The 16343-nt window shown below is 46.5% G+C and overlaps 1 protein-coding gene across 2 annotated transcripts in view; it reads right to left on the reverse strand.

Moving 5' to 3' along the window:
* The window catches only part of CPED1 (cadherin like and PC-esterase domain containing 1), a 190741-nt gene extending 174688 nt beyond the window's left edge, over positions 1–16053 (reverse strand). For both annotated transcript variants that reach the window (XR_009555726.1, XM_060244835.1), the window contains exon 1: positions 15631–16053. Coding sequence is in view for 1 of the 2 variants with exons in the window: in XM_060244835.1 (XP_060100818.1) it covers positions 15631–15876 (246 nt within the window). In the remaining variant the exon portion in view is untranslated. The remainder of the gene's footprint in view (positions 1–15630) is intronic.
* Between the last annotated feature and the right edge of the window lie 290 nt (positions 16054–16343).

Here is a 16343-nt window from a genome sequence, read left to right on the forward strand (position 1 = left end):
CCAATAGCCTTTCATTCTGGGGTTAACAAAAAAACCCCGTTAACAATGTAAATACTTTCTAATAAAATGACATAACTGGAACATGTCCAATCCAAGCAGTTGTTTTCCATCACAGACAGAGATAATGATTAAAAATAGCTCCAAAAATGTCGCGTTGGTTTTGGAAAACAGCAAAATACCGTATCTTGCCTTTCATTTCAAAGTATCCAGACAGAAAAATTTTGTAGTGGATTCTTCTGATTTTATAAAAGATTGATGCAAACATTTCCTCTTTTCCCCCCAACATGCTTTAATATGCACATGAGATAAATATGAAAAAATAAATAAATAAATTTGCGCTCTTGGGCAGCCCTATTTCCTGCACTTTAATAGCAATCCAAAGCAGGCCAACTTTCAAATAAGCTCCATTTTATTCTTTCTACCAGGAAAGGGGTCATAGGACTGCTGCCATACTAACATAACAAATTTGCTTTAGAAAGGCAATGAAGACTTTGGCTTCTTTAATGGAAACATTCTTTTCCTTCACAATTCAGGAACCCTTAGTTTTCAGAATTATGTCAGATTACCAATAGCAGTTGCCACATACCGAGTTTAGATCATTTTTTTTTTTTGGCTAAATATGTGGTTAGTGGAATCTGGTGAAGAGAGTGGTGGGATTTAGCCTGGGAACATTGCCCAAACATGGGAAGGAAAGCTGTTCTTTCAGGGGCCAAGGAGTCCAGATTACAAGGCCATTTGCAATAGCATGAGGGACAGGGGAGGGCAAGTTACAGTTTTCATTAGCCCAGGAGCATTGGGAAGGCAGGGACCATAATTGATTTGGAAAATTTCTAGATCATCACCTGATGCCATTTTTCACCCCTACTTTGCTCTATCATTTTGCTCTATCAAACAACAGCAGGAGCCCAGAGACCAAGGATAGAACAGAGTAATGAGGCTTAGGAAGCCAGGGATTTTCCAGGTTTGCATTCTGTATTACAGTGTATTGCATTCTGATTACAGTGTAGGCCAGTGATTCCCGAATAGCCTTCCCAACCCTCCCGCTCTGGCGGGGGATGCCAGGTTTTCCACCCTCTTCCCCCGCTCCCCCCAAAAACAGAAGCGGGGGGAGGGGAAGAAACGGCGGGCACCCCATCCCAGAGCGGGCGACGCTGCCGCGCTGCTGCCGCCCCCTCCCTCCCCGCAGCTGCTCCTCCGAGATGGGCCCAGGCTGAGCCCATCTCGGAGGAGCAGCCAAAGCAGAGAAGGGGAGGGTGGAGGCGGGCCAGGAGCATGACGAGCCGCAAATCCGAGCCCCTCTAGGACCCGGACTCTCGGCTCGCCATGCTCCTGGCCTGCCTCCACCCTCCCCTTCTCTGGTTTGGCTGCTCCTCTGAGATGGGCTCAGGCTGGGCCCATCTCGGAGGAGCAGCTGCGGGGGGGGGGGGGTGGCGGCGCAGCAGCGCCGCGCGCTCCGCTCAGCCTCTAGGTTGGAATGGGGGGGTGGAGGCGGGCCAGGAGCGTGGCGAGCCGCGAGTGGCGAGCCGGCTCGCCACGCTCCTGGCCCGTCTCCACCCCCCCCATTCCAATGCAGAGGCGGAGCGCGGGACGCCGCCGCGACACCCCCCCCCCCGGCAGCTGCTCCTCCGAGATGGGCCCAGCCTGAGCCCATCTCGGAGGAGCAGCCACGGCAGAGCAGCGATGCTCCCCGGCACCATTTTCCCCCCTCCCCCTAGCTCCACCCCAGTGTCTCCTGGCTCCACCCCCAAAGTCTCCTGGCTCCACCCTCAAAGTCCCCAGATATTTTAAAAATGGGACTTGGCAACCCTATTCCCGAAGTGCCCAGTGCTATGTTGCCTGGCATTCACTTGCATCTTCTGCAAAACACAGCATCCCCAGCCCTGCCGGTTCTTCACCTCATTGGAGCAGGAGATGCTTCAGCAAATCCCAGGAAGCACTTTTTGAGTCTGTGGGGAGCCTGTACACTGACGAAGGGGGGAAGATGGTGGTAGGTGCAGAGTGGGTGGAACAGCCTTGATGTGTGTGGGGGTGGGGTGTAACCGTCAAGGGGCAGCAAAAGGGCAGGAGAAAATCTGAGGGAATCTGTACGCTTTTGAATTACCTTCAGCTTGGAAGTGAAACAAGGGGGAAATTGGCACAAAAGCATTCCCAGAAAGCATGGAAAAACAGCAACCAGAAAGTGAACTGAGCACTGAAAGAAGGAAAATCAATGCAGTATGACAAAGAAAGCCCAACTGATATTCATGGTGAAAGGGAAGAAAAACACCCATACATAATAGGCCAAAGTTCTAATATATGCAAAGTTGTGCCAGTTGTAAATTTTCAAACAGCTTTTTTTCCCAGTCATAAAAGTTTACCTCAGGCTGAGACTTGGCATAAAAGGACTCCGTATCGACAGATGAAAAGAATCTGTCCAAATAATTTACCTTCTTGCTAATCTTTAATCATTTTCTACTCCTTTGCCTGAACTGTGAGAATAATTATTTGCCTTATTTAAGTCCAATTTTCAAACCGATAAGTATGTGAGTGATACATTAACAGAAGATATTTATGTAGGTATTTTTCTGGGTATTTTTTCTGGTATATTTCAGCATCCCGAAAGTATCCAGGATTTTGGGGGGAAACCAGAAAAAAATTCCCTATCAGCTGCTCCCCCCTTCTTCTGCAGTCCATTTAAACCAGGCTGGTTTTAAAGAGACTGCAGAAAAGATTGGGGAAACAGCTGAGAGGCGGGGACTGTTTCCTGCCTATCAGCTGCCCCCCCCCCCCGCCCACTTCTTCTGCAGTCCATTTAAACCAGACTGGTGTAAAGGGACTTTCAGAAGGCTGGGTAGCTTGATTAGAGCTTAAGCTAGCCCTTGGACAGATTTGGCATTTTTATGTTGATAGATTTCTTAATTATCCTCATTACAACTTTTCACAGAGGCAGAATGAAAATTATGGATAGGAAAATGTAAAAGCATATATTTAACCACTGGTGGGGGGCATTTCTTTGTAGAGGGGACTTTCACAAGGCTGGGCAGCTTGGGTAGAACTTAAGCCAATCCCTGGGCAGCCCCATTCAGCATGTTACTATAGCCACTGTGGGCCTCAGATAACTGAAATCGACCTGCCACGTTGCTTGATAAAAATGTGTCCCTTAATTCCCAGATCTGGTGTCTCTCTTTCTTTAGCATTGCAGGAAGTCTCAAGTTGCTCCAGGAAGTTTTCCAACCTTAGCCTTAAGTACACCTCCTGCAGTCTACTTTCTACATATCTGTGCTAGCCTTTGCACTGAAGCTGGGTCCTGAGGGGATGGCTGTTCTCCCACAGGTCATGGCCTTGGCATAGAGGCTGCAGGTGGGCATCACCACCAGGTTGCATTCTCTCTGAAAGAAAGGGGAGTATAAGCTGGCCTGTATCTGTGACCCCCAGATAAAAGGCAGCACTGCTCTCCAGAATGCAGAGCTCGTGTAACGGAAGTAGGGTTGCCAAGTCCAATTAAAGAAAAATCTGGTGACTTTGGGGGTGGAGCCAGGAGACTTTGGGGGTGGAGCCAGGAGACATTGGGGGCGGAGCCAAGAACAAGGATGTGACAAGCATAATTGAACTCCAAGGGAGTTCTGGCCATCACATCACATCACAGCACACCTTTTAAAATTCCTTTCTTCCATAGGAAATAATGAAGTATAGGGGCACCATCTTTTGGGGCTCATAGAATTGGACCCTCTGGTCCAATCGTTTTGAAACTTGGGGGGTATTTTGGGGAGAGGCACTAGATGTTCTACTAAAAATTTGGTGCCTCTACCTCAAAAAATAGCCCCCCCCAGAGCCCCCAATACCAACGGATGAATTCCCTATTATTCCCTATGGGAATCGTTCTCCATAGGGAATAATAGAATGCCCAGTAGACATTTCCCTCCCCCCCCCACGCTTTCTAAAAGGGGGGAGGGCCTCCAAACCAGGGAATCCCCTGCCCCCTCCCTCACACACACACACACACACACACACTTACCAGATCTTCTTCCGGAGAACTCTTGCTGTGAAAGTGAAAGCAAAAGAAAGGGCGGGGCTGTTCTCCCAAGCCCTTCCTGCTCCCTGCCCAGCCTTAAAGCGGCAGACATTTTACAAATGGCTCAGGAGCTCTATAATGAAGCCTACAGGTATGTTCTCCCCCCCCTCCACCCCCACCCCCGCTTCTCACTTCTTGAAGACCGGGAGATGAGGCTGCAAACCCAGGGGACTCCCGCCAGAGCGGGAGGGTTGGGAAGCCTAAACGGAAGTGTGAGTTCTGCAAAGAGCTGCAGAGACTACAGGCTAGTAGACATGGTCAGAGGGAACAGCGGGTGGAAGAGGCTGGGAAGGAGGAGGAATAGCCCAGCACTTCTGCCTCAAAAAGCCCCAAACAGGAAGAAGCCTCATTAGAACAACCAGCACATTCCACAGAACAATCAGCACAGTCAACAGCCATCTTCCCTTATCTTCACACCCCTTCCAACCCTGTGACCAGAGGATCTATGTGTTTGGGCTTTAGGGGGCCTGGGAACATTGTCAGCATGCCTCACTGCGTTCCAGTGCTTGCCAGGGGTGCCTGCCAAAAGGTCCTGGGGTCACTTTGGGGAGCCCCTGTCTGAACTCTGGGGGTGTCTGTCTTTCTGCTGTTTAGAGCCTGCCTTTGGAGACTGTGGGGGTGGCCTGGCTGGCTTGATGTGTTTCCATTCCTTTGCACAGTAGAAGAATTCACTGAAGTTGATGGGTGTGCTCTGGACCTGTGTCTTTCAGCCTTGGGGCAAAGGAGCTGTGAGAGCTGTGAGCACACTTCCCCTGCTTGTCTGATGAGGCCAAGTTGTCATAGTGTAACTTTGGGGGGGTCCATGTCAGAACTTTTGTCATGTCTGCCTTTCTATCATTCCAAATCTGCCTTTGAAGAATTCATAGAATCATAGAGTTGGAAGGGACCTCTAGGGTCATCTAGTCCAACCCCCTGCACAATGCATTACTTACATTCATGACTTGATTCAGTTCACGAGATAGTGACACCATCAGAACCATCTGATTTTCTCCACATTTAATGTCTTTTGTTGTTTTTGCTGGTTTTATATTACTCTAAATTGTCCTGAGCCTGATTTCTGGGAAGGATGATAAATAAATAATCAGTGTGATATCAGAAAAGTTTTGTTGCATCAGAAAGTCATTTGGGCATATAAATTACAAGTCCACACAAAATATGGCTTAAACCAAAACCTGAATTTATCCCGTTTTGTATAAGTTTTCTCATTTTTAAAGTAAGTTTGAGATAGTATCGTATTACATTTGGGTTGATGTTAGCTGTTTTGTAATAATTTTGATGTCTTTCATTGATCACACCGGATAAACCCAGCTGCAAGTAATTAACATTAGTAATTTCTATTAATACTGATGACAATCAATCAGTGGATCAAAGACCTTTGCCAACCATTTCAAGTTAGAAGCAATTGTTGCTCCTTGGCAAGTCTGAAATTGGCTTCGGATTTGATAAATTAGAAGTTGGGTGCTCTTTTTCTGGAAGTAGTACATACTTGCAGTGGGTTTAATTCACTAAGTTACTTTTTTAATCACTAGTTCTAAAGAAAAGCTTCTCGTGAATGTAAAGTTGTTTAATTGACACAACTCTGAGTCAGGAAATGAGATTCGACCTAAACAGCTCGCCAGTCATAGTTGCAACCTTTATGTAGCTACTGTTACAATCTTTTTGTAACCTGTTGGATACTGGAAGAACTATTTTTGCATTCCGTCATACACCAAACTGTTCTATGATAGTTCTGTATTCATATCGTTTATATCATGTTGCTTAAATCATGTTAACAGACAAGCTGGATAAGCTGGGTTTGAAAACTTCATTGGAATTGTTAAAAATATACAAATGGAACAAGTATCAATTGTTAAAGAACAGAGTGTATAATGGTTTTACACAGTGTTTTTGCTTTTGTGCTATGTCTGCCTTTCTGTCATTTCAGATCTCCCTTTGAAGACTTGGGGGGCTGTGAGCATAGGAAAGATGCTTGCCTTGCTTTCAGTGCCTGGTGGGGGCGGGGGGGGGGGCGCTGGTCTGACCAAGTGAAGTTTCCCTGTGAGTTTGGTGTTACTGCCTTGTTCCTGAGCTGTTCCATAGATTCATGTACCTGCAGCTGTCTTTTCCAGGGAGAGCACTAGGGAGACCTTTTTTTGAGGTCTGTAACTGGGACCCCAGAAGCGTTAAAAAGGTCAAGGTAGTCCCCTATGCAAGCACCAGTTGTTTCTGACTCTAGGGTGACGTCGCATCATGACCACAGCAGACTTTTTATGGGGTGGTTTGCCATTGCCTTCCCCAGTCATCTACACTGCACCCCCAGCAAGCTGGGGACTCATTTTACTGACCTCAGGAAGGCTGAGTCAACCTTGAGCTGGCTACCTGAACCCAGCTTCTGCCGGGATTGAACTCAGGCTGTGAGCAGAGCTTGGACTGCAATACTGCTGCTTACCACTCTGCGCCATGGGGCAGAGTGTTATCCACCCCCCCAATTCAGAGAGGCTGTAGAGGAGCTGGCAGCAGGGTGAGGTTCCCTGTGTGTTTGGTGTGTGTAGCTTTTAGGGGGTCCATTTGATACACTTTTGAACATGCACCTGAAGGCACTTTCCTGGCTTGACCTTCGTCCTGTTGGGTTTGCAGTCCCACAATGGCACTGGTTCTGCTGAACCAGCAAATATGCCCCCCACCTTCACTTTGTACTGCAGAGATTTTCTGGGACTTTGATCCTGTTCTGCTGGGCTTGTATTGCCCTCACTTTCTTGCTGTTTCCTCCCCCCCTCAATTTGAAACAATGGAGGATAGAAGCACCTTATTGGTGGTGGGGGGGCATAACTTGGACCCTGTATATCCACTCCTTACCAAATATGGAGGTCAGGTAGAGGAGCATCATCTGGAGAGCATCCATGAGTCTGATGTCTTTAGTTTGCATAAGATTTGTTCTGTACACTCCAGAACCTCCTGAACCTGTCCCTGTCATTTCCCCAGAGAGCATTTTCCCGGAGGCACCTTATTTGGAGAGGGGGGGGTGTGACTTAGGGTTGCCAAGTCCAATTCAAGAAATATCTGGGGACTTTGTGGGTGGAGCCAGGGGACATTAGGGGTGGAGCCAGGAGCAAGGGTATGACAAGCATAATTGAACTCCAAGGGAGTTCTGGCTATCACATTTAAAGGGACTGCACACCTTTTAGAATGCCTTCTATAGAAAATCATGAAGGATAGGGGCACCTTCTTTTGGGGCTCATAGAATTGGACCCCCTGGTCCAATCCTTTTGAAACTTGGGAGGTATTTTGGGGAGAGGCACTAGATGCTATATGGAATATTTGGCACCTCTACCTCAAAAAACAACCCCCTCCCCCAGAGCCCCTGACACCCGCGGATCAATTCCCCATCATTCCCTATGGGAATCGTTCCTGGAGGTGCATAATGGCTGTGGGGGTGGAGCTTCCCCCGCCGGCCAGCTGGCTGGGGGAGGGGGGAAGCCTGTAAAACCAGGGGAACCCCCGCTGGGACCTGGGGATTGGGAAACCTAGTGTAACTTGACCCTGTAAATCCAATCCTCAACAAAACTGGAGGCAGGTAGAGTAGAGAGCTGGAGATCCCCTATGAGCTTGGTGTCTCAAGTATGCTGGGAGGAGGGCTTCTACCACGTCCCAAATCTCATTAACAGAACTGTTTCGTTGTGCTGAAAAGTTCATGACGGTCTATGGTTTGCAGCCAGGGCATATTATGATTCACAAACGGAACCACATTTTCCTGTTTGTGACCACCCCTACCCAACACACTACACAACACTTAAATAATCCTTGCCCCATACATGGTGTTTTAAATCCTGCAGCTACTAACCCCATAAAATCAAAGTTCTAAACTGAATACATGCCACTGTTCATCGAAAAACAGACTGCAGTTTTCTCAGTACACACACAGACACAGAGGAAGAAGCATTTTTGTCTTTTCATTTATTTTGTTTTAATGCAAGACGTTTTGCTGGCCTCTGCTGCTCTCTTTTACTTACATAACTTCAAAGCTTTTTCTGTTTAAACATGAAATTGGCTCAAGAACACACTCACAGAGCACACAATCACTATTTCATTTTGCCAAAGACAAGAATAACTGTTTTTGTTTTTTAAAAATGGCTGAATCTTTCAAAGTTACAGAAAGAAAAGGGGAACTTGCTGTTTAGAAATGTCTTGGCGTACAATGCAGTTTCAGTAGTCCTACCTCATCTATGTCTGATTTCGATTAGGAACACAATCCACAAAGGCAAACTATGCTGAAGGAGAACACCCCAAAATTTGCTGAACCTTCTTGGATTCACTCAATTCACCCACATGTTCAACACAGGAAGTTGGTCATAAGAATTTACCTTTAAGAATGAGCGGTACCCCACAGTTAATGGGGAGTAAGTTTCCATTGAAAACTAGTTAGCTAGGAAGAGAAACATAGCCTAAAACTAACAGAAGAATGTTTTTAACTTGTGTTTTAACTATGGGTTATCCTCCACCCACAGACTTTGGGAATGGCAAGGGAATTCCTGGTACAGAGGATAACCTCCCTCTCCCTGCCTGTGATGCAGCCACAACCTGTCGTGGATGATAATGTCTTCGACATTATGCAAAGGGACACATCCACAGCAATCGCTTTGCCGGTCACCAAAGTGATTCTGCAGGCAGTCAAGGAGCCCTGGAAGGAGCCCTGTAAACCCTGAATACACGTATAATTGGATGAAAAAAAGAAAAGCATTTTGGAGGGTTTTGTGTGAATAAGCACATTACTGAAGAATTGTGCAGTAGATTTTCCATTCTGCCTAAGCACCACCCACAGACTTTGGGAATGGCAAGGGAATTCCTGGTACAGAGGATAAATTGACTGGGACCACCAGGAATATCAAGGAGCTGCAGAGGGCTCCCAGTGAATGGCTGCTGTACACCTCTTAACATCAAGTTGGCTAAAGGCCACCAAGCTCAATGGAAAGAGAACCACTCATGTTAGCTCAGCTTCATTAGAACACTACAAATTAGCTGCTAACCATGTTCCCAATGCTCTATTTAACTTTACAATAAACTTTATTGTTTCTAAAACAAGCTGTTTTTCTGTGTGCTACAATATGGACTTCCCACAGAGTTGTATGTCAAATCCCATCTTTTTGTGGGTCTGGTTTGTTTTATGTTTACACTTGGAGCCTTTCTGTATTGCTAGAAATAAGTTAATTTCCTGCTTTGCTTTTTTCACTGGAGGTTTTTTTTTAAAAAATGTTGGTTTTTACCTTGCTAGTAGTTTTGTTCAGGAAGGAGTGAGCTCTCATCTGAAATGGAATGTTACTCTGTTTTTCATTGTTTGCTCTCTAAATATAGAGCAGGTCAGTAAAGCACCAAAATATGCTTTGATTGTTGACTTGTGGTGCCGCACAAAGGCAGACCACAGGACTTCTGTGGTCAGTCAACTGTACCTTGAAGTGGGAGGTGTATAATGCTAAGATTCAAAAGTCCTTTGCTTAATCATTTTACATTAGGGTTGCCAATCTACAGGTGGGGGCAGGGGATCCCCCGGTTTGGAGGCCCTCCCCCCGCTTCAGGGTCGTCAGAAAGCGGGGGGAGGGGAGGGAAATGTCTGCTGGGAGATTTATTCCGATAGAAAATCATGGAGAAGTGATCCGCGGGTATCTGGGGCTCTGGGGGGGGGGGCTGTTTTTTGGGGTAGAAGCACCAAAATTTCAGTATAGCATCTAGTGCCTCTCCCCAAAATACCCCCCAAGTTTCAAAAAGATTGGACCAGGGGGTCCAATTCTATGAGCCTCAAAAGAAGGTGCCCCTATCCTTCATTATTTCCTATGGAAGGAAGGCATTGAAAAGGTGTGCCGTCCCTTTAAATGTGATGGCCAGAACTCCCTTTGGAGTTCAATTATGCTTGTCACCGCCTTGATCTTGGCTCCACCCCTAATGTCTCCTGGCTCCACCCCTGAAGTCTCCTGGCTCCACCCCCAAAGTCCCCAGATATTTCTTGAATTGGACTTGGCAACCCTATTTTACATATTTACCCAAAGGAAGATGCAGGCAGTGGTACATTATGAATGAATGTTTTAATGTAGATCAAGTGAGCAAAGGTTGTACTCTTCTTCACTATTCAAGGACCCAACCTCTACTTCCAGAATTTCATCTTCCTCCATAAGGCAGATACAAATGTAGTAGAAACGAAGTTTTCCCTGGTGGTTTCCTCATGTCACTCAACCCACCCGTATTCTGACTCACAGCCTCCACAATGAAAGGCTTTCAGTTCAAATTTAACTCTAAAATGCCCCTGAAACCAGATACCCTAGGTTTAATTGAACTATATTTTACAGGGTGGGTCAGTCAAGTTAACCACAGAGTCTGTGGATAGATGTGGACCTAGCTTACTGCTTGCTTAACATAAACTGATGTCCATATTACATCAACAGAGTGCACCAGGAGGCTGGTAACTACTTCATGATCTGAAACAGTGGCTGGGATCCCCACCCCGTTCCTGTATGTTCATCTATAGATCATTATAATGCAAAAACTCTGTTCTAATATGGTGACTGACAAGCCAAATCTCTAGCTCCTATTCATGAGGAAATGAGCAGATCCCTTTACTTTGGCAGGTCTACATTTTGGCCCAATCTCAGTGAAGCAGGTATTCTAGGGTTGTCAGGTCCAACTCAGGAAATATCTGGGAACTTTAGGGGTGGAGCCAGGAGACTGGGGGTGGAGCCAGGAGACTGGGGGTGGAGCCAGGAGCAAGGTTGTGACAAGCACTTTTGAACTCCAAAGGGAGTTCTGGCCATCACATTTTAAAGGGACCATGCTCCTTATAAATGCCTTCCTTCCATTGGAAAAAATGAAGGATAGGGACACCTTCTTTACGTACTCATAAAATTAGACCCAGTAGCCCAATTCTGGGGGGGGGGGGGGTGAGGAGAGGCATCAGATACTATGCTGAAAATTTGGTGCATCTACCTCAAAGAAACAGCCCTTCCAGAGCCCCAGATACCCATGGATTGATTCTCCATTATACCCTATGGAGATAAGTCTCCATAGGGAATAATGAAGTGCCCAGCAGACATTTCCCTCCCTCCTCCCCTGCTTTCTGATAATCCTGAATTGGGGGAGGGCCTCCAAACCGAGGGATACCCTGCCCCTAGCTGGGGATTGGCAACTCTCACTGCATTCCCAAGATATACATCAGCTAAAAAGAAGATCGTGAATGTTTTACCCCTTCAGCAGAATTATACCTTTCTTTGTCTACTGAAGTCAATGATTACTCTGCTTAGGATTCCATTGCAGAACCTGCAAATAAGAGTATGCACATACTATTTGATCAGACTATTGTAATTAGCAAACCAGCTAAAAGCTACCAAAATTTCCAGTTTATTAGAAATTATATCTAGACTGAAAAGCCCTGTTGAGGTGCCCCATAACTAGGGACGTCAGGGAACACTTTATTTATAGTTAGGACATCATTTTGTTTGTAATAAGAGAATTAGCCTGGAGGACATTTAATTTAAATAGCCATCCACATGTTTTATAGAGCATTGTTTCCCCCGGGGACTTACTAAAATCTTGTGCTGTTAAATCCATGTTAATCATCATAATAAAAATAGCTGATACAGCTGCACTGAGTTATACTTAATAAACAACTATCAAACAATGACCAGGGTTTGAAATGTTTCAGCCAGCAAAGTATGGCACAGCTGGAAAGTAGGTAACTCAAAGATAAATTGAAGTTCCCTCCACAAAATATCTAGCACATGCTATGCGGCATAAACCACTCATACCAAACCAAAGCTATGGGAGAACAATGGTTTGCATACCACTGAGCCAGAGACCCCTGCGCACGGCTTGTGTCCAGCCTGCCCTCTGAATCACAGCAAGATCACTAAGAAAGCCATACAAATACAGCTCTTACTGCACCATTTCTTATCTCTACTTTTTCTCGGCTGGTCAGCAGCAACACTTCTATCATACAGGGCCAGTCACACACAGTCTCAGCCTAATCTAATTTATAACAGTCAAATGGAGGGGAAGCAAATGATGTAAGCCGCTTTGGATCCCCATGGTAGATAGATAGGGCGTAAATAAAGTAAACAAATCAATAAAACTACAGTGAGTAGGCCACAGGATATAGTCCAAATCATCCAAGATACCCGTATCAAATGGTTTGGAGCCGGCATAGTATTTATGAAAGTAATCCAGCATGAAAATGAAAATGCCATAATAAAAATAGCTGATACAGCTCCACTGAGTTAACCTTAATAAACAACTATCAAACAATGACCAGGGTTTAAAATGTTTCATCCAGCAGAGTATGGCTGCATCTTATTTTTAGGCACCTGGAAATCCTAGGTCCACAGATTGATATGTGTCTGTCCGTCCGTCCGTCCGTCCATCCATCCATCCATCCATCCATCAATCATCCAGTTTTCTAAAGGGGGTTGGTTACACTTGCAAGTATGTTTTGCATAGAATCAAAAATTGGGGAGTCTTGAAAAACTGAAAATAAAAGTGCAGAACGCTAGCAGTGTTTTCCAGCAACAGGGTAGCCAGCATATTGGTCTAGCACTGTGTTGTCTATTCAGACCCATGTAAATGGCCTTTTACAGAGCAATCCTGTGCAGAGTTGCTTCACTCCAAGCCCACTGAAATCAACGGGGTTAGCCTAGAAGAACTTTGCACAGGACTGCAAAATTAAGAGCCTTCATGGTTCCTCTGGTAACTACTATTTATTCCTGACTTCTTCATACTACAGTATTAAATACCTAATTAACCCATATTCCTTCAATTTCCACATCATTTTTCTTGTGGAAATATTTCAAACAATTTGAAATTTTGGAAACAGGACCACAACAAATCTAAAGTGTTGTGATAGTTTTGGGTTTCTAAAATAACATTAAAGTAAGTTTGGTTTTCTAAAATCACATTACCGCAAGTTGCATCATGAGAACTCTAAAGTATTCTCATGATGCAATTTGCAGTAACATGTATACATCCCTACTCCCATAAGAGTCTTGTTGTGTATGCGAACTCATGTTTATGTTCCTTTACTAGTGTTCCTGTCTGGCTCATTGGAGCCTTGAGGGCTGAGCTTGGGAACTCTAGAATCCTAATCCCTACTACCCTAGTCCAATCAGAAGTCCCCTGCTGGTTCAAACGATCCAGTGGTGGTCAAGTGTGGGAACCCAGGACTGTATATAGTTGGCCCCGTTAGATCTTCCTGGTCAGGTACCAGTACGCCCTCCAGTACCGGCCAGGGAAGGCGATGGGTCACACAGACACCCTGAGCTGCCTGCCACTCCCATCGGGGGACCCTGATCCCACTCCGGCTCACCAGATCTTTCTATTCGAGGTTCTCCTGGACCTCCCTGTGCACGCAAAGGACATTGTCTGCCTGTCAACCAAGGACCAGATCCTCTCCCAAGTTTTGGACTGGGTGTGAAGGGGATGGTCCACCAATTGGGTGGGTCCGGATTTTACAGTGTATGCATGCTGCTGGGACAAACTCGCAGTACACAAAGGGTGCCTTCTTTGGGGAAGCAGAGTGGTTGTACCCCCACCCTTGCGCCAGTGAGTACTAACGGCGCTCCGCGAGACTCATCCGGGTGTGGTACAGATGAAGGCACCCACCCGCAGTTATATTTGGTGGCCTGGGATTGATGACGCAATCGAGTTCTGGGTTGCCTGGTGCCAACTCTGCCAAGAGACCAGACCGGCACCACCCCACACCCCAGTGCAGCACTGGGAGTCCACTGGTAACCCATGGTACCACCTGCATTTGGACTTTGTGGGGTCTTCCAGGGACAGATCTTCCTTATCATGGACTCTCACTCTAACTGGCTGGAAGTAGTCCCCGTGGCATCTACCTTCTCTCAGGAGGCCATTGGCACTCTCTGCAGGGCCTTTGCTACACAAGGCCTACCAGACACCCTTGTCTCAGACAACGGGACTGCTTTCACGTCCGGGGATTTTCAGGACTTTTGTGCATGGAACTTGATTAGGCACATCAGATCCGCGCCCTTCCACTTGGCGACGAAAGGCCAGGTGGAATGGATGGTGCAGACCACCAAGGAATCCCTCCGCCACATCATGCACATGGACTGGGACGTCCGCCTCACAGAGTTCCTCTTGGGCCAGCACGCCATCCCCTGCACTGCCACGGGCCACAGCCCAGCCGAACTCCTCATGGGCTGGCGGCTGTCCACCCTCCTTGACCGGATGCACCCAGACAGAGTCCTGGACTTACAGGAGTTCCCCGATGTGCTCAGGGTGCCCTGTGGATTCTCTTCAGGGGACCCAGTCTATGCAAAGAACTTTGCAAGTGGCCCAGCCTGAGTCCCAGCCAGGGTTGCTAAAGTTCTAGGGACCATTTCATATGAGGTGAACACAGAAGGCAGTTTCACCCTCAGGCGCCACATTGACCAGCTGAGGTCCCACACCCTTCCAGAGGACGAGGTCGCCAGCTATAGCCCCATCCAGCCAGAAGCTTCGCCACCTCAACCAGCCAAGCTGGCCAGATTGAGAACCCAGCTCCCGTGCAACCACCGAGTTGATGGAAACTGAGGATCCTGCTACACCGCCCAAAACACCAACATCGCCTGCCCTTTCGCTCACCGCGCCTGAAGCCACGGGTTCGAGACAAGCCCCCGCTGCTACTCCACCTACCCCAGCACTCAGGCAGTCAACACGAGAGACCCACAAGCCTGTACACTGAACCCAACCATTCAGAGACTATGTATGTCACGGCTTGCGGAATGGGGGGCAGGGATGTTGTGTATGCGAAATCATGCTTATGTTCCAGTGTTCCTGCCTGGCTCATTGGAGCCTTGAGGACTGAGCTTGAGGACTCTAGAACAATGGGCAGTAGGATCCAAATCCCTGCTCCCCTGGTCCTATCAAAAGCCCCCTGCTGGTTCAAACGATCCAATGGCATTCTAGCATGGGAACCCAGGACTGTATATAGTTGGCCCCATTAGCTACTAGTTACCATGCTGTATCTCAATAAAGAGCTCTGGTCACTGAAACCGCATCTCCTCTATGCGTTGAAACCACTGTATTATAAGTTTATAAAGAATTTGCTATGACTTGGGTTGCCCAGGCTAGATGGATCTCAGAAGCTAAGCAGTGTCAGTTCAGGTTAGCACTTAGATGGGAGACCTCCAAGGAAGTTCAGGGTTGCTATGCAAAGACAGGAAATGGCAGACCACTTCTGTGCATCGCTTGGATCGAAAACCCTACAGAATCAGCACGTCAGTTGTGACTTATGCAGAATAATGATGTTGATAACAACAATAATAATAAACTTCAGTCGTGCCCAGGATGCTTTAGAACCATTTCCTTCTACTTATCTCTCATTTCCATTCCAGTTCCCTCCACTACACTTTTTGAATATTCTCAGACTCCATGAAGACATCACTTGGGAAGCACTTATCTAGACAATTTAATTCAGTCAAAGAACATACACTAAAAGCATTTTCAGATTGTTCACTGTTCTCGCCTCACCTATGCACACTAGACATCAGCGTATATGAAGGTTATTTTTAGCCAGACATACAGCTCCAGTTTGCCAGTCATTCTAGACCTGACAGTTATCTTACCTCCTTCTGTAGTTTTCGGTTGCTTGAAGGAAGGAAACAATAGACTTTCCTTGTAGGAACCTCCTTGTACTCCTTCTGCTTCACCTCCTGTTCTGTAAGAACACCACTGCCAACTTCTGGGAGATATCTTCTTGTCCTTAATGGTGTCAGAGTTTGGTAGAAAAGATAGGCGGCCAGAACCAGCAGCAAAAGGAATGGACGGAGCCGACAGTACCTCCGGAAAGGCAGAATTTGTCTGCAAGCCATGGCCACCTCACAGTTTTAATTTTGCCCATTACAGTAATGGTCCCTGTGGTTGCTTTTCATCAGTGTGAGATCAAGGGATGCACTTGAGTTTTCCCACAGGTACGTCAAGTTCCTGCCATCATTACTGAGCCTGTATTTTCCCATGTCATGAGACAGAAAGTCTTAGGTCCTCAGAGCATAATACAAACAGTCTCACAAGGAGTGCTGGCAGATCTGTGCTGAAAAGGGGGAAGAAAGGGAAAGTGCAAGAAAATACACATATGTAGCCAGTAATGTTGAACCGAAGAAACCTTACAATTTGGACAAACGCTTTACTCAGGATAGTAGAAGCTCCAGAAGTTCAATAGCATTCAAGAAAACAATTCAGTATGTGCCTTGCATAACTTAAGAGCATCAAGGCTTTTCTAGAAGTTGCTTTGTTATTCTTGTTTTTATCCTCTTGCACTTCCAATCCCTGTTTCTTTTAC

The sequence above is a fragment of the Heteronotia binoei genome, chromosome 8, assembly GCF_032191835.1.
Source record: "Heteronotia binoei isolate CCM8104 ecotype False Entrance Well chromosome 8, APGP_CSIRO_Hbin_v1, whole genome shotgun sequence".
Classification (NCBI taxonomy): domain Eukaryota; kingdom Metazoa; phylum Chordata; class Lepidosauria; order Squamata; family Gekkonidae; genus Heteronotia; species Heteronotia binoei.